The 19,170-nt window shown below is 36.6% G+C and overlaps 1 protein-coding gene across 3 annotated transcripts; it reads left to right on the forward strand.

Annotated features, from left to right (window-relative positions):
- The first annotated feature begins 971 nt into the window (after nt 1–971).
- RBP1 (retinol binding protein 1) lies at nt 972–16,716 on the forward strand. Of its 3 annotated transcripts, XR_011727415.1 has the most exons (5): nt 972–1,217; nt 1,808–1,986; nt 13,181–13,282; nt 15,322–15,494; nt 16,463–16,716. XR_011727415.1 is itself a non-coding variant. In XM_071751854.1 (4 exons), the coding sequence occupies exons 1-4, from the start codon at nt 1,145–1,147 to the stop codon at nt 16,514–16,516; spliced, it is 408 nt and encodes a 135-aa protein (XP_071607955.1). In that variant the 5' UTR covers nt 972–1,144; the 3' UTR covers nt 16,517–16,716. The 3 variants fall into 3 exon arrangements, 2 of the variants coding, with proteins under 2 accessions (XP_071607955.1, XP_071607954.1); XM_071751854.1 differs by lacking the exon at nt 15,322–15,494; XM_071751853.1 differs by lacking the exons at nt 15,322–15,494; nt 16,463–16,716 and adding an exon at nt 14,668–15,315.
- Nucleotides 16,717–19,170: the final 2,454 nt, after the last annotated feature.

A 19,170-nucleotide genomic window follows, 5' to 3' on the forward strand; every position in this document is an offset into this window, starting at 1 on the left:
TATATATATATATAGATATATATTACTGCTGAGCTTTGACTTTTTAGGACCCTGAATAACTTTTTTTATTTTTTGGCAATTTGAACAAGAGATGGAAATAAATCTTCCTTCTGTGCAAGCACTGAAAATGCATGCACCATTCATGTCACTTTTAAGACTCCAGATGCACAAATGACAGACAGTCCTCATTCCCAGATTTAAAGTGAATTTCTTTGCTTTTCTGATCGAGAGATTTCTATAAGACTAAGTAATTGCTCTGGAATAGATAACGTATTCAGGAGGAACTTCAGCTGTACCATTGGAAAATACGCAGTGGAAAATAAGTGAACGTAACTAAGAAGCTGCCTGAATATTTGAACGCTAATGTTAGCCAGAAATATTTATTTTATATGTTGGTTGCCTATGCTGATGATCTTATGTTTGACACCAGAAACCTTTATAGAAAATAGGATACCTTTAAAGTGCTTATGTGTTACTTAAATTAACTGAAAGCATGCATTCAGTAGTTATTGGGCATTTATCAATATACAGAATTAACTACTTCTTAATACTTGTTTCTACCTAACTGGTTCTTTTTGAGCTCTCAGTTGGTCAAACAGCTTCCACTGCTAGTTCTCTAGATTTAGGAGCTTGTGGGAAATGCTACATTAAGGCCAGACACAGGTTGCTTTCACTGAAAGAGTCTGATTATTTTCTGAAAAGACATAAAGTAGTTAGAACATGTTTAAGAAGAGATTTGCCTCAAAGAATGTACAAGACAAGCACTTGCATAGCTTTGGCTAATATCCTAAAATAAATGTGTTCTTTTTTTGAGTGGCATGAAAAATGGAGAGTAATATGGTCAAATAAATCTTCAGATGATCAGCATCCTCAGAAAAGTTATGTGGAAGGGGCATGTTTCATTCTGTTTAAATCAAGTCATCCTATTGTCATTAGAAATCTCAGTGGTTCAGCCTTGTGGAAGGATTTAAAAGCAACACTTCAACAATAATCAGCTTAGGAGGACTTGCATAGCTGCAGGCTCCAAAAAAGAGATAAAAGAAACCAGAGTTTGAACTTGCCCCAAAGAAAGGCAGTGAGCTGTGGGGTGCAGGATCACCACACTGTGCTGAGACTTTGATTTTGACAGCCATTTAAAGTAGGGATGCCTGCAGATTTCAATGGTTACTGGAAAATGGTCAGCAATGACAATTTTGAGGAATACCTGAAAGCACTGGGTAAGGTTCTCTTCATGTTTCTTTAATAAATAATGCTGTCTAGATGAATCTATGTTCTCTTGTATAAACAGAAATTTTTGTGAGAAATACTTTATTCATGACTGCACTTAAAGTATTGCCTCATGCAAAATTGTTTCGTGTTAAGCAGCCTCTATTTTTACTTTCATGAAGCTTTCATTAATAGCACTTAAGGTATAGAGCTTGAAGAAGAAAGTGGCAGATTTCAAAAATTAAAAAACAACCACAATTTTAAAGAGTGAAATTTTCATATCTAACAAGGAGACAGTAGTGTACTGAATGCAATTTTGTGTGTTGCATGTGATGTAAATTGCTAGGATTTCTGTAGAAATACTGATGGCCTTATTAACAGTCAAATACAAGTAACATATTTTAAGGATTCCACATAATTAGAAAATGAAAACATTAACTTCATTTAGAAGAAGTAGATTATGGACTTTTTACTGATGAGAAAGCTGGTCTGAAAGATGTGGGCATGTATTTCTCTGGGTTCATTTTGGTTCTCCCAAGAGCTACAAGATCCTTTTTGTGATAGACTTTTCTGGATTAAAGTAATTCTTTTTCTTTTTCAGATGTAAATGTTGCTGTAAGAAAAATAGCAAACTTGCTAAAACCTGACAAAGAAATCCTTCAGAATGGGGATCATATGATCATTAAAACGCTAAGCACTTTCAGAAACTACATCATGGAATTTGATGTGGGAAAGGAGTTTGAGGAGGATTTAGCTGGAGTGGATGATCGCAAATGCATGGTAAGAATTAGAACTGTAACAACTGGAGGAAAAAAAAAAGCATATTAATAATTTGAGGGGTTTCACAGACCACATCTGTTAACCATTTTGTGTGGCTATTCCTAAAGTTATTTCTGGACTTTTGCTGAGATTTGAACAGTTTTTGGCTTGCTGTTACATTAAAAGGAGAGCTAATTTTAATCAGGAGCACAAAAAAATTATCAGTGAATGAATAGTAACTTTAATAGATAATACTTATAAAAAAGAGCTTTAATGAAAGTTATTCAACTATACCATGATGTTATTTTAAAATGACAGATTCAGACTTTCAGAATCTCTTCCAATAAGTAATGTTTTGAAAAATAGGAAGGACACATTGCAGGGTCAGGCAGTGTTCCTCATGTTTCAGAATGGCCAAGTGCTTAGAAACTGCAGCTCTTCTTTCTTGTTATTCTTCCTGTGCTCCTTCCTTCCTGAGTATATTAGAGCAGATGTGTTAATTAGCCCACTGGAACAAGTCTTAAAGCAGTCAATAAGCAAACAATGAGAACTCTGCCTTATGAGGTCTTTTGCTTGCCAGAGAGACAATATTTTCTAACTTATGACTGATAAATACCAATTAACAGGGGAAACACTTGCGAATGCCACGTACTTTCCTGTTAGTTTGAAAGCATGACATCTGCAATACCCTATAGTGAAGGAGTTGATAAGTAAAAGAAAATTATCTCAGGAGGGACTGTAGAGGAAAAGTCACATAAAAGAGAATTAATTGGTTTCCATTCCTAGAAAGACAGTGCCATTTAAAACCAATACTGTTCTCTAATCCTAGGGTATGCAAATTTGCTCTTTCATTGGTGATGGCAGAAAAAGGAAAGACAGTGAAGATGAGAAACAAAGGGTAGGTAGCTAGTGAGTGCCTCAACAAGCATGAGAGAGTGCAGAATACAAAATCCATGGAAGGGATAAGCAATGTGTTGTGTATAGAAAAGTATCCCAATGTCATAATGCATTTTTGGCTGCTGGAAGGCTCTTAGTCAGGAAGGGAGGTTCAGAGCAACCTAATAATTATGAGCCTAAAGGACTTAGGTTTAGGTGGCTAAAATGACTGTCAAAGATAGCAAATTTTAAAACAGCTGCTCAATCACTAAAAATGTCTTAAGTCTTCAGTGTTTGAGTCATTGAGGTACTGTTCATGAGTGTACAGAATTGTCTCCATCTAAGCATTATAAGTTATTATAAGTTTAAATGCCATTAAGCTCCACTTAAGGGAGGACTGAAACACCCTTAATGTGGCAGAAAGAATTGTGCTCTGAGGCTGTCTAGCATGTATCTGCAATGAGTTCTTAGAAAATGGATCAGACAACCATGGTGCTGAAAAATCAGATTCAGGAGATCCGGTGGGACCCTTGCCTAGCAAGGCACTTCAGCCCAAATCTGACAACTATGTCAGGCAAAACTGCAACACTGTTAAGCAGCAAAATCACTCTGATGGTCCAGAAAGTGTCTTGTGACAGAAGGGTCTTGGAGAAGATATAAGAGATTATGGACCAGTCCCTGGGTGGTGTTATGAAGAAAACCACCATAAAAGCAAGGTTGAATAGTATTCTTGTTATGGTTTTTTCTCATCCATTGCTTGTGAAATTGCATGCCCTAAATGGCTTAATCTTTAATAGGCTGTTTACTGGGAGAGATAGTGAATCTCAATTACTGTTATTTAGATTGTGGACTGAACAGACCACTGCACCAGTTTTATTCAAGTAGTTCAGTGTATGAGAAGTACAAAGTAACATGGATAAACATCAAAACATGGTACATTAAACATTAATCTATATAGCAGAGCAGTCATCAGGAGACTAGCAAAAATAAGAGCCTAGAAGTAATTCATCCAATAGCTATAGATATTTTCTTTTAATAAAGAATATATCACATAACTAGAGGGAAGATCAGTTCAAATCATATTAGTGTGGTGAAATTGTCTTCACCTTTCTGTTGTAAATCATGTCCTTGAGTCAGTCAGGGCAGAGTACAACTGTGTGTGATGTGTAAAGACTAAAAAGTTTTGCTATGTTTATTTTGGAAGCCAAAAGTTAGACAGTAGGAATTGATATACCTGTAATAGTGTAGGCCCCCTACTCATTTTAGTAAGGATTTTTTCATTTTTATAATTGGTCACTCCTGGAAGCCTGTCTGAACTTTCAGGAATGTTGAGTTAACTGAGCTGGATAAACTTAAGCAATCTCAGTTTGTCCTTTTTTTACAATTGCAATTTGCAGTTTCTCTGTTATGTAAAACCAGAGATTAGGATAGTTGAGCACACAGATGTGTGGACACAGGGAAGATCACTAATCACAGCACAAGGCACTCCTGAGAAGACAATTGATAGTCAGTTCTATGAGATAGTCAGATATTCTAGGCAGTACTGAAGCCCTGTATGGACAACCTGCAGCATAGCCTGTCATGCTTCTTCTGGAGCTTTTTCCCAGCAATTTTATCTCCTAGATTAAAAAAATAAATAAAAGTTTCTTTGCTTGACAAGTAAGTGAAATATATGTTTCTGCAATCTTAATCATATTTAATATTTAGGCCTATTAAAACTTGGTTGTTTGAACTAAAAAGGTAGAATGAAAGTTTACATGTGCTTCTGAAGATGTAAAAGATACTCCTGCGTCTTTTATTCTTTGCAGACATTACAAGGTGCACATTAGACAGTGTAGAAAGAAGTTCAGAGCATTAATATAGTAGTCCATTATTTCTCATATGATGTGAAGTTTGAATCAGACCATGGGTAAAGTTTCTAGTACTCTGAAGGGTTTGTTCATGGTTTCAATGGGTAGGATATACCAGGTGTATAGTGTCCATAGACAGAAGTTTAAAGTGGGTAACTATGACTTTGTTATTTCCTGAACTATTTGATCCTGCTGTCTTCATTCTCAGTGAAGCTCCAGTCTCATAATGGAATTTCCTTAATTTTAGAAGTAAATTCTATAATCTCTAGTTGTGACTAATATAGAAAGTATTTCAGGTATTTTACTGAAACCTTGTTTCATGCATATAAACTGCTGAGGAAAAAAAATTACTGCACAAAAGAGGCAGGACCTTATTGAAACAACAATTAATTGAAAATCATCTCCGAAAGTATGTGCCATTCATCAGCAGATAATTTTGCCTCTCTTTTTGAGTTATAAACAGTGAAGTTGAGGAAACATCTGCAATATAAAGGATACTGCTAAATATAAGAATAGTGCAGGATCTATCACTAAGTAGAGAAGTTAGCCTTAGGTACCTTCACAGTGTATTTGGATAGTACTTTAGTCAAGTTTATAAAAAAAATTAACTGAAAAAACTTAAAGGCTGAAACAAAGACTGCAGTTTCATGTTCCAAGTCTGCACTCAAATGAATCAAAGTAGACTGAGAATGAGATAGCTCAGATACAAAAATTCCTTCCCCAAAATTTTTATTTTGCTAATAATTTTGCTGCCAAAGTCAGATAAAGGTTTTGTATTACGATTTCTCTCTGCTATTTAAGCATTTGAATGAGACTGACTTGCATTACCTCACACTATCCAGAATTAATCTCTTTTCACAGAGGCTAAGGGCAAATGATCTGTTTAAAAAAAATCGAGGAAGATTCTGTGTTCTAAGTATAGAGTAGCAGAATTTTTTAGGATAATTAAAAACTGTTGGTTACATTAGAATTGAATATTTAGATAAGCAAGTGAAGGATGCTTCTATAATTCAGAGCCTTATACTCTTTGGTAATTTTCTTGGATTGAAGCAGGAAAGGAAATGGCAAGGTCTGGGGACTGGTAAACAGAACAGTGAGAATTTGTAACTGAAGGTGGGATATCATACCTATTAACCATTTAGTTAAACAAAACAGAATACAAGCAGAATTTAACCATGGGTAAGTTGTCAAATGCTTGTTAAGGATTCTGTTACTGGAAGTAAAATAGCATTTAGTCACTGTTAGGGCTTGCTAGAGTAGAATAGGGGAATTGGGGAACTGTGGAGTTCATCTGATCTATCATACATCTTACCAGATCAAGTATCTTCCTCAAAATATGTAGTTGCTTAACATTTAAGACAGCCACATAAGGATTGTTCATAGGCATGTGACCAGTCATTCTGTCACCCAAACCAGTGCTAGTTACATGTGCCATGTCCTAGTGAAAGGAGGACAGTTGTTTGAAACCATTGTTGCCTCTATGAAAATGTGAAAATGATTGCTCTCTATATTCGGGAAAAATGCAAAGAAGTTTAGTCTTCCTGGACATAATTTCATTCATCTTTTTGCAAGGTCAGAATAAAGGTCTGTCATAAAACCTCATGGCTCACGAAGCTAATTTAACTGTTTAGACAGGGTTCCTGTGTTCCACAAATAGAATTCACAGCTGTTAATTTAGTTTAGAGTATTGGAATGAAGAATTGGTGCCAGAAAAACAACAGCCAACAAACAACATTCCAGTCTTGAAATTTCAGTAGGGATCCCCCAGAGGGCGAGAAGACTCAAAATAAATTATACCGCTCTTGCAAGATGCAAGATGAGCCATTTGTTTTTACTTGATCCCTCTGATTCAACTGTTTTGTTTCTTTGCCTCTTCAAAATCTGTCCATTTCTTTTTGATTTTAATTATTTTCTCATACACTTTGTTGGAACAAGCATTTTTCTAGAAAGGCTGTAGCTGGGAGGTCTCTTTATGTCACTGTGTGTATGTGCCAGTCTTCTCTCAAATCTTGTGCCCTCTCTCTGCAGTATAGTAAATTCCCCAGCTTCTCACTGGAATAATCTCTGAATTTCATGAAGTTTTAATTTAAGGAGGTAGTCTTCATGTAATTTTCTGTTGATAGTTCTGACCTTTTGCAAACTGCTGTCCACATATGAGAAAATAGATCTCTAGTTAAATCTTAGGCTCCCGAGGTCCAATTCCTGGAATTTTCTCAGGCTCTTTGAAACTCTGGTTCATTCAGTCTCTGTGCCTCACTACTGAAGAGCTGTCTCCTTTTTTCTGCCTTGTTTCACACTGTGCTCTTTTGGCATTACTACTTATTACCTGTAAGTGGTACGCTCAGCACATATGTAGGGTGATATCAAATGTGATCTCTAGAATCTTTTGCCATATAATTTAGGATGTCATTAACTTCAAATTTTGCAGTGCTGGATTCCTGACCAAAACCCGAGACTGATCAGAAGCTTTGAGCTAGTTAGCCACAAAACCACTGCTAACATGCTGAAGCTCTGCAGGAGAGGTGTTTTTTGGTGAGCTTAGCCGTTCAGCTTTTTGCAAATCCTAAAATGCTCAGAGAATAATGAATGCAGAAAGTGTAATCAAAAAGAATCAGCTGAAAACCTGAGCACTAGGTTTACCAAATCCGATTTTGAACGACAAACCATTAGTGATATGTACAATTGCATCTTGCTAAAGTTACACGGAGAATAATTCAATTACACACATTAATTTAAACAGTAAACTTCTTAGAATTGATTCTGTGAATTGAATGTGCTGTGTTGTACTTTTTTGCTGGCACAGGATATACACACGTCTTCCTAGTTTTGTATTATTTGTATACAATTTCATTTCAGTAAGAAAAAATCCAACATCCCTAAAAATAAAATACTATGCACTGTCCAAATGAATGTTTCTACTTCTCCCACATACTGTGATCTGCTTGGCCTGGAGCTTTGGTGCATTCACTTTCCTACTCCTTGGAACATTTCGTTGCTTTTCTTCATTGCTTTTGTGAGCAAGGATTCAAAAAAAGGAATTTGAACATTTAAGATCTGATCCTATCTGACAGCAGCTTACCCTTTGGTCTATAATTTGTCAATCCAATCCTAAGCCCCTTTGCAATGGAGCTTCTGACAATCATAGGAGCAAATACTGCTTCTAGAAGTGTCTGCAGTGAGCTATTCAGCTTACCAGTCTGGTGCAGAATGCCCACATTATAACCAGCTTGTCTTTTAGGAACAATCTGAGCAAGTTTTTAATGGCATAAACACATTTCAGAGTCCTGTAGCTGTAAGTACCTATTATGAGACATCACATCTGCCAGCCTCACAAGCAGCTGAGAAGTTATTTCCAATAAGTCAACTTTGGGAGTTCTATTGCTGCATGGCTAAAAACAGATTGATGAAATGGGAGATGAGATTCGTAAGGGCTTCTACTGGGTTGAACTGAAGTTAGAAAGGGAAGGAAAGGTCAGTATAGGTTTTACCATTCAACTTAGCTACAGGATGGCTAAATACATACAGACTTTTCAACATAGAGATAAAAATCCAGGAATCTTATTGCTGGTTTTTTCTCTTGGGTTCGTTGTTGTTTTCTTAGTATTTTATCTGTCACCAACCTGCCTGATGCAGATTTGATGAGATAAAAGGGATTACAGGATGGAGAGATGATAAACCTGGTGGTTTTAGCCCTCCTGTTAGGAGAGTGCAGCACACTGTATGCAGAATGCCATAGTAATTACTACGACATTGAAGAATTCCCTTTCCCACTTGCATTAGATTTAGTCTGTGATAACATTAGTTTATTCTATCAGCACATCATCTCATTAAAATTTCCCTTACAAACTGCCTACCAGGGGAATTTATATCACTTTGATACATAGAAAGAGGTTCTACATATGATGAAAGATGAAAAAGATTCCTCTTGAGACATTATTAAATATCTGTTTGGATATATTGCCATGTTTGACTAGAGATTCTAGGATATTTTCCTTGGTGTTACTTTAAACACAATACAGAACACACCTCAGGTTGGATTTTCCTATATCATTTGACCTAAACAGTTACTTTCCGCTGTTTAATTCTTCTTAAATCATAATGTAAAATTCTTAAATACAAATGTAAAATGACTGGCCATTCTCATAAGCAGAGAATTACTGGATTGAGGTGGAGTCCCAAATAAATAGTGCAATTATAGAGCATTGCAGTCATTTGCTGTGCAAATGTGCAATAATTTAGAGACAACATTCTGAAGGGAAGGAGAAGAAAAATTAATCTTGGTACTGCTGTGTTTCTCCTACAGGTGGTAAATCAGTAACATATTTTTGATGGAAGGTTGTAGCTGCAATTCATATTTGTAAATGCTATGTAAATGCAAAAAATGCTCATGGGCTACTTTAAAAAAAAAACAACAAAAAAGCTATTTCCATTCACCTTTAAAACACATTATGTATTTTCAACTGCAGAGCACATGACACAAGCAAGCACACTAGAAATAACCAGTATGGGGATGAGAAATACTGCACCGAGTCAAAATCAAATGTTTTTTGAGCTCATTGAAAAATGCAAAGTTTTCTTAAAAAAAAGTATAGTTACTATTGCAGTAAATTACAGAAGTCAGTATCTGTGGCTGTGGGTCAATATGATTTGCCACTGCAAGCTGAAAGTAATATCTACTGTAATTCTGCAAGAGTTCACTACTAGAGAAGAAGCAAATACAGAGTCAATACATTTGTTTTGGTTTTACCTAATATTTCACTTTAAAAATATACCTTGTCTCAAAACTGAAAACAATAGACTACTTCATATAATTATATAAAAATTATATAATTTATTGTAGCTTTAATTTTCAAGAAGAGGGTGTTGCTGTGCACGTGTATTTGAATCGTCATGTCACAAAGGGATTAAATCACTAACACAAGTATGTGACTGGCCAAGTAACAAAAGGAAGATACACAAAAAAGTGTAGGGCTAGTGAAATCATGTAAGACAAAAGAAAATGTGAACATTTTATGTGTTCTCAGGCTTCAAAGGCTGCTTTACCTCTCAGAGGAGATTCTGTATTAGTACACCTCAACAATGAAGTATTTGTAATCTAAACGATGTGCAATATTAGTGGTTAGAAATTCAGAGAAAAGTTAAATTGAGGCAAGACAAACTCCTATTTATCTCTATTAACTTTTCTTGCACTTCTTCAGTGTTTTAATTGCACTGTCAAGTAACTGCATTAATCCCTATTTTCTGTTGAAGTTTTGTTCAGAATTACATGCATTTGACCTAAGTATTCATCTTAGATTTAAGTATGACCAGTTAGAAAGTAAGCAAAACTTAAGCTTGCTTATGATGAACCAGATAACACTCTACCTAGTTGTAAGGAATAAATGAAGTCTTCCATTTAACATAAAAGCAGTATAAGATGCTCGAAAATGCAGGAGCCTTCAGTGTTACAGAAATACTGTTTCTATCTGGTTGGTTCTGTTGCCATCAGGAAACTGCAGCTTTCCACAGTTCTCAGAGTTTGTCTACTTCTGACTTGTGAAGTCTTGTCTACTTTTGTTTTCTGACTTGTGGAAGAAGATGAAGAACAGGAACTGTCTGCCTGGGGATGCTGTGCTCCCCAAGCTCTGGCAAAGATTTTCAATCCTTACAGATAGGAGGCAGTAGCTCAGTCTCCGTAACGAGGCAAACCTTAGCTAATGCTATTAATAAAATGGTGGAAAGCAAGGTTAATTATAAAAGCCTAGTATTCTAAGAGAAGATGCTTTATATAAAAGGTAAGGCATTTCTTTATCTTGATGTGTGTGCCAGGAGAGAAAACCAGCAACCTTTAGTTCGTACAGGAATAGTAAGTTCATATCCAATTGCCTTACTAGTCCTTTCAAGTGCTTGACTCCTAATTATACAGTGGTGATATCATGATCCAATCATTAAAGATAAATCTTTGCTCTTCTATACAACAAAAGAAATACTACTTACCATCATGTGTCCTACAGTGGTATTTCAGCATGTTATGTTCTGACTCAACTGTGTGGAAATGGTCTAATTACTGTATCTTAGCTGTCAATAAAAGGGTGGACTACTAGCAGCAGCTGGTGCAATTTATAGGAGCCATAGCAACACCAACCTCAACTAATACTCAGTGTGTGTCCTATTTGGAATGGAATAACTTCTTTCAGTTTGAGTTAATAGAGAAGTTTCTGTCCTCCCTATCAGCTGTGTCTTTTATTATATGAGATATTAGAGATTGACCTAAAGAAAGAGAAGATAAAAATGCTTCTGATTATGCTTACTGTAGCAAAGTGTGTTTTCCTGCTAACAAAGAACGGGACATCATGTTCTCCTGCAATGTATTCTGTCCTTTATAAGCTTCCTTGCAAAGTAACCACATAGAAACATTAAAAGCTGTATGGCTTACTCATATTACTTCAGTAGTTATATTTCTCAAATGGAAGGCTTCGGACGGTAACCAAGAATAATGGCTTTAAAACAGCTTGATGAACAGTGTGTGGTGTCATACTCTTTGTGGTTATCACCAAATTGCCAAAATAACGTTTCCTTTCTGAGACATTAATCTTTTAGAACTATAAAAAATTCTTACAAATTAAACATTTTTCACTTTGACTAGTATTGTTTGTTATCTTCTATCTCCAACTGGATGTCTACGGATTCAGAACAGGTGAAGTAGGGAACTAAAATGATGATGACCATATTAGCTATGGCTTTACCCAAATGGGCTGTTCTTTCCTGCATTAGCGTTTTATACGTTAAAATGATACGGCTTTAAAAAAATGTTATTTACTATGTGGTTTAAATACATCACTTTACAAGAGGGAACAGAAGTTTCTGAGAGCATTTTCTCTATCAGAGAAATCTTTTGCAAGGACACATGAGTTTTCAGAGACATGAGTCTCTTTCAGAGAGCCCATATGGTGCACTGTCTATATGGGATTAAAGACACTGTCTTGCCTTTGCTGTCACTCTTTCTAGTGATTCATTTCCCATGCTTGTTTACTCTAAAGCTTCCCAGGGGTGGAGTCTGCTGACTGGACTTACTTAAAGATGGTGGCTATCATGGTTATCATTTAAGAATTAATTGTTTGTGACATACAGAAATTAAAGAAATAGGGCTGCAGAGTTCTTAAATGTTGAATTGCTTCTAGTTCCCAAAATGGCAAGTGTAGGCTGACTTCTTTTCTTAGAAACTACACAGCATGGAAGCAATAAGTTTTCCTTCAGGTCACAGATTCAGATTCACAAATCATAATTTATCTTCTCTCTGTATGTGAGTGCTCATACAGGCAGTGGCTGAAGACTTTTACGAATTCCAAATTTAGTCCTCAGACTTGCTGCAAACAAGCTGGTTTAAAAGCCAGGTGCCAGTGTTGATTTTAAACACAACTGAAGCACAAATTGTCACTGCTCTTCTTTCCACTTCCTCTAGATATGTTACAGAGCATTGCTTCTGCTTATCTTAGGGAGACAAGTAAGGCAAATTGTCAGTAAAGACTGAGCAGACTTAACAAGCTGTAGGATGCACTTTCATACATGGAGGTAGTTTTATGAATCAAGTTCTACTGAACTACTCAGGGCAGCATCAATATGCACAAAAGTGCTATGTTGAGCCCTTCAGTATCTTACTCTCACTCTTACTCTGCCAGTGTTGCTCCAGCAGTTCCCCAGCTAGAGTTACACACAGCAGAATGCTGGCCAAGTTACCAATTTGCTGATGCTTCCAAACCACTCTGCTGGATGAGAGAAGGCAGATTAAGACATGAGGAAAAAAGCTCAGGACTTCAAAGCCTTGTTCATCCATAGCTGTCAGTAGGTGGGTGTAGGCAGCAGGTGGCAGGACCTGCCGAGTAATGAGCTCAGTCGGTGCTCAGCCTCACCTGTGCCCAGTTAGGGCAGGCCCAAGTGCGCATGCTCAAAGATCAAGGGCCAATAAAAGGTGGGGCCTGAGACCGGCAAATGGCTCATTCTGAAGCAGGTCAGCAGCCGTGCTGGTTGGAGGCCAGTTCTCTACTGATCCTGTCCTCATTCAGAGCCTATCATCGCTGCAAAGTTCGTCTCCTGCTACAGGTGGGTACCTTTTTTTCCAGTAGAGCAACTGGGGAATCCTTCTTATAGTGGAAAATCTAACTGAATCTTGAGTTTTCAGATCCTTCTGCAAATACGGTATTAGACTGCACATCCCTTCTGCTGCTACATTTGTCAGCAGGGGAAATGGAGTGTGCTCTTAGACAATTATTTTTTGTAGTGTTTTTTTCCTTGCATTTAAACAGCTTTACCTCAATCTTCCAGATTTTGACAGGCAATTGAGCAGCAACTTTCTATTTAAGTTAATTTCTTTTGTAACTGTACTTAGTGTTACAACGCTCTACAATTATTTTTTTTATGAGATACATTAATCATTTATTATATTAGAGGTTTTGCTGTAATCATAATAGCAGACAATACTACAGTAACACTGAATGCTCCTGTGTTTTTAGACCACGGTATCTTGGGATGGAGATAAACTTCTTTGTGTACAGAATGGAGAAAAAGAAGGGCGTGGTTGGACCCAGTGGATTGAAGGAGATGAAATGCACCTGGTAAGATGATGTAAAATCTTTTAAATGCCACTCTGTTAAAATGGTTAGATGTGATGCAGCAGGCTGTGAGCAATGTTATCTTGGGTTACTTTGACATAATGCTGTTATTGTGCAGCATTTGACTTGTTTCTGAACCAACAGTTTCATTTGGAGCCATTATGCTTTTATGACCCTTACAAAGACTGCCTGATTTCAAAGCAGTGCTCTTTCTGTGTTAACTGTCTATCCAGCCGTACCAGTTTGAAATATTTACACTGAGGAAGACATGTAACAGAATGTCCTTCCCATAGTCTGTGAAATATGCAGTATGGGAGCTAGTGAAATCATGCAATCAACAACAAGCCATAAAGGAAAAACACACCATTGTTCTGTTACAATAATTACAGGCCAGAATACATTATAGCATAGAGAACTAAAACAGCATTTAAGTTTTTGAGATGTCATGTTCTTTGAGATCATAATTTTTATCTTTCCAAGTTAATAGGACCTGAAAGAATGTGCCTATTCTTTCCTCACACAGCTCTTTACAGCACCCTTCCTCTCTCATCAGTGTGGGTAGAAGGCAGTTCTCCTGCTGAGACAGTGAAATCCAACCCCCATTTCTGTTCACTGTTCACTACTATTAGCATTCAGAAGTCTAAATGAATGTTCTCTAAATATTCAAATCAGTAGCAGAGTTATGAAATCTTTGCAAAAGCACCCCAAAGCCCTTATCACTAAACAATTTTCACAAAGTACTGGATGTCCCAAAAAACAGATTGGAAAAGGAATGTATGTGACATTTCTTACCAGCTGGACTACATGCTTGATACAGTGCAGGTAGACAGAAAGTTGCTATGAAAATGATCCCTTTATAGCTGAGGCCATGGGCTCACTGGAAGTAGAGCAGAAACAATAAAAAGGATGCTCTAGAATTTCCTGTGTATACATATTCCATCTATCTAGATAAAATCACACTGCCTCCAGCTTCACAACAGTTGGTGCCTTGACACCAAGCATCAGCCCTTTCAAGTTCTCTGCTGGCAATCAGATTGCAATTAGCCATACAGTGTATGGCCTAAGAGTTCAATTTACACCTTGCTGCACCCTATCATACCCATTTGTGCACTCATCTGCACATAGATGAAGCACTGTTACCAGTTGCTCCTGGATTTCTCTGTATTGGCATCCTGGTTTCTGTCCCTTGCCAGCTCCACAGTAATTATCTCTTCCCATTTCCTGTCCCCAACAATAATTTATTTAGCACTAATTTCTCTTATCCTTACTCTGATTCATGGACCTCCAGGCTAGACCACTTTCTACACTCATGCCTGTCAGGAGTTTAAATTTATAAGTTGTAAATTCTTAGTCAGTTGCTCAAACATATGTGTCTGATGCCACTTTAGGTACCCCAGGGTAACCTGCCTGACCTGAGGCTGCTTTTTCAGAAGGCTGTGAAGAGTTCTGCAGCATCCCTGCCAGTTTTTGCAGGCATCCATGCACTTGTTGGCACTTGTACGATTTATCACAATCTGTCTCTAATGCACACAACAGTCAGTATGAAATAACTTAATACAAAGGAAGTAACCAAGTATTTTAGAGGCCAGTCCACAATATTTCCATTTTACCACTTCTTATATTTAATGAACTTAAAAATATGTCCTCCTTTTTCTCTGAATCCTTGTTCATGTAACACTTTCCATTAAATATACTGTAAGAGAGTCCCAATTTGCATCTTGCCCTGTACTCTGGAGAATCCTCTGATACAATGGGCAGTTGCCTCTAAAAAATTGATACTTTGATATCTTTATGATCCAATTGAACTTTACACAATGAGCCAAGTGTTAATTTAATTTTTCCCACAGTTCTGTAGAGAGCTGTACCACATCCTTTAGCAGTTTATTGCCTCCTATTTTCTCTATTTCATTCTATGGTCTGTACTTTGTAGTTCTTTTTCCTCCTTAGATTCTACTTTATGTGAGTGACTTATTCGACCATTCTCCATTTCCTTCTGAGTTTTATTGCCCTTTTCTATTGTATTGATTGCTTCTGCTCTGTAGGTTTTTGTCACTGTCAGCAGATCTCCTAGCCCTTATTGCACATCCTTTGTTTGAGGTTACCTATACAGAGGTGAACAAAAGAGGTTCTAGCTAAAATCACTGTGTCTGCTTGTTTCATCTATTCACAATGAAGCACTTTCTGTTCCTATGGACTACCAACGTATGCCAATAAGGTAATTACCTCAGTGGGTTTTTTTTTTAATACGTTATTTTATCCAAGTCCTCCATAAGAAAATGTACATCACTTCCCAGGAAACTCTGCCTCCTGTTTTCTGAAAATATTTTCATGGCTTTATAAAAAAGTCTATCTTGGAATAGAAAGTACATTCCTTCTTCTAGGTCATAAACTTTGTCTTGACATCTCTTCAGAAGTTCCACACCTTTTTTCTTCTTCCCTCACAGCTAATCAACACCTCCACACATCCCCATACATACTGGGTGCATTCTCAGGCCTGACTTAAATAGCTTCAGTAATGGAGATTAAACTGCATTTTTTGTGAGATTAGGTAAAAGCCAGTAAATCTCACAAATTAGCTCCCAAGATACAAACATCACTGTACCTGCTAATGCACAGTTCCTGATGATCCAATGTAGGGATTTTTGAAAAGCTCTTTTGGAACACAAAGGAACAACAGGCAGCCAACATGGTCAAGTTCAGTCAAAACTCACTTCTGTGCTGTGATTTATAAACTTAGATCAAATCTTCTGCACACAACTACCTCTCCTTTTCTAGCCATGATCATCGTGTTGCTAGAGTGGACTTTCAGCTTTTGTAGGTTTGAATTGTCATCCACATACAGATTCAGAACTAGTTATTAAAAGCCATCCCCAAATACCTGCTTTGTGTGTCCAAAACAGAGAATTCGCACTTCACAGACCTGATCAGTTGCCTATACAGAAAATAGAGAATAATGCATATTTGGGCCTTTAAGATCTGAAATGCCAAAACAATTTCTCTTACTCCACCTTTCACCAAGAAACAAACACAAACAAGCTATTTTCTTTTAGGATTAAAAGCAGGCTAAAATATATACAAGCTAACCAATCTAATTTGGTAGAAACTTAGGCTAGGCATGCATATGAATGTATAATGTATGTGTCCTATGTAAAATTTGTATTTTAAATTATTTTCTTTTCCTAGGAAATAAGAGTGTGTGGAGTCAAGTGTAAGCAGGTCTTTAAGAAGGTACAGTGAGCCTACTGCTGATACAGAAGTAAAGAACAGATCTCCAAATGCCAGTAATGAACATCATCATTAATGAGCAAACACAGCCATGAAAATCACATTAAAACTGCATAGTTAGAATCAAGTATTTTTAACAAATAACTTTAAAGAAATAACTGCAAGTAATACTATTTTTAGAATTTCCAATTAAAGATAGTAAATGCTATTAACTGTGTGTACTGTAATTCTTGACTACACTGAAATAGGACTGTTTGATATAAAATAAGGTACTGAAGTTTAAGACTCTCTAAGTTAATTTTTAGTTACAGTGGAAATCTCACTTCCATAGCATTAGTAAGGACCTTTCATGTAGTCTGGTTTTCAAATGCTGAGCTGTATTTGTAGGGAAGCAAATGAGTGCTGCTATATGTGTCTCACACTTAAATCTTGATTTCACTGAAGCCAGTGAGAATTTCAGCTCCAGGGGGATCAATACTTCACTGAAAGTATTCCACCAAAAATAGAAATCTGATTTCTCAAAATAAGTAAAGACAGATCAGTAGTCTGTAAAACCAGTACTTACAGAAGCCTGGCCAAGGGTCAGTTATTTTCTAAGCGCTGTAACTAATATCTGCCCATCCAGGTTTTTTTCTTATTCTGAAGCAATTAATAATAAGATCAGTGCTAGTATTTCCATATAACTGTACACTCACCACACAAAAGATGTGACTAGCATTACTTTGTAAAATATCATGTGCAGATGTTTTTACAACCCATCATGTTCTCACACAGACTGAATGCATAACAAAGCATTGTCCTAGCAGTTCCCAATGCTGATGTAATCCGTAGCTATAATAATAATAGTAATTTGCAAGCAAAATTAACAGATTTTCAGTCTATTAACACACCAGATCTATAGCTAGCACCACCACTTCACATCAGGTTAGGAAAACAAGGAGTTCCTGGTTGGATCAGCCCTCTAGCAGCACCAACGAATATGAAGAAATGGAGGTTCAGAGACAGTTACTGTAAAGAACAGTTAGCACAGCAGGGATAATCTTTCTGAACTACAGTATTTCAACCAAACCAAAAATATTTTATGAGTGTATTTTATATGCTGTAACAGACATCTAATCTAATTTTGTGAAATTTTCAGTTTGTCTTTGCATCAGAATGTACACAGAAAATATTATCCATGAAGACTTGAGCATCCCCATGCGATAAACAGGCAAAAATTGCTCCCTCACCTTGTGAATTCTTGTGTTTTAACTGGTGACAGTTAAGTAAGATGAAGCGGTTGTGGTGGAGGAAAAGGATCAGAAATCCCTGTATCTCAGGTTAAAAATATTGCTCTGCTTAAGTGAAATTGCAAATCACTGTCTACTTAAAATGTTATTTATGACCTTACACAAGGTTGGGGGTACCCCAGTTGCTAAATTTCAGTGCATTAATCCTTTTTTTTTTTTTTTTTTTTGAAAGATTATTGGACACCAAAACCTCAACTTTCTAAGTTACTGATTTTGTAACCAGGCACACCCTCCAGATATCTCTCCACTCATCAGCCCCAAGGAAGTCAAGAAACAATGGAAAATAAGGAATCAGCTCAAACTTCTCTTTTATAACAGATCTTAACTTTTTCAGGCCACCTATATTTTCGTTATAATGTGAAAATCTAAACTACGCAATAAAGACAAGTTTCACACCGCTGTCCAGAGTTCAACTTTGCATAATTCTTTTTAATGTTCAGCACTGAGTTTTTTGAAATGCAGTTTTTCTTCAGTAGAACTTGGCAGTTCATAACCCTTAATTCTAATTTTGCCTGGAGCTCCCTGCAGTCCTGCGTAACATTCACAAACTCTTTTTGCAGCAGGTTGTAAGTGAATCAATTAACATCTATCTAAGTAAATCCAATAGTTAAAAACTATTATTATTGTAATCAAACAGGCAGCTTTTCCCCTTTGGGTCGTTTGGTACAGGGGCAAATTTAGCACTGCACTAATAACTAATGGCTTATCTACCAGAAGCAGTGTAATGTGCTTCTAATTATGGAGAAGAGGTAAGCTCAAGAAGTACTTCCACAGCTGACATACGTAAACTACAGAAACTTCAGAAATATTTGAGTACATTCTCTTCAAATCATCTCAATTGCTTGTCATTATAATTGTAACCTCTTATCTCTCCTGTAGCAACCATTTCTCTTGGAAAGGAAATTATGTTCATTCACTGCTGCCCTGATGATGCTCTTCAAATAATGTGTATAAAATTAGCCATGCTATTTCCATAAAACTTCAACAACTTGTTATCATAAAATGTAATTTAAAAATTTCTCGATAGAAGAGCTGGTCATTGAATGCATAACATTTAACCATTGCATACCACACATTAGCCTCCCTGACTACTTTTAAAGCTACTTAGTAGCCAAGACCTTAACAGTGAATTCATATCCAGATTTGCTTACTACTCAGGAATTGAACTTCACATTAATTTTATTGATCTTTCATGGACTTTTAGCTATGGTTTGCCAATACAAACCCTGTATTTTTGCACTACTGCATTATTTCCAGGTAATGGATAATTTTAATTTTGTAAGGAAAGACCAGTGCTTGGATAAATAGAAAGGAAAAAAAAGGAGCATTTCACCATTTCTAAAAATTAATTCCAGTCTCAATAGTCTGCTCAATTCA

This window comes from Heliangelus exortis, chromosome 9 (genome assembly GCF_036169615.1).
Source record: "Heliangelus exortis chromosome 9, bHelExo1.hap1, whole genome shotgun sequence".
In the NCBI taxonomy this organism is placed as follows: domain Eukaryota; kingdom Metazoa; phylum Chordata; class Aves; order Apodiformes; family Trochilidae; genus Heliangelus; species Heliangelus exortis.

Excerpts from the sequence above, each read along its gene's own strand:
- RBP1 (XM_071751853.1), top strand. The coding sequence starts at position 1,145 with ATGCCTGCAGATTTCAATGGTTACTGGAAAATGGTCAGCAATGACAAT. Across the intron at positions 1,987-13,180 it reads TGGATGATCGCAAATGCATG|ACCACGGTATCTTGGGATGG; the intron begins GTAAGAATTAGA and ends CTGTGTTTTTAG. Across the intron at positions 13,283-14,667 it reads AAGGAGATGAAATGCACCTG|GTACCCCAGGGTAACCTGCC; the intron begins GTAAGATGATGT and ends ATGCCACTTTAG.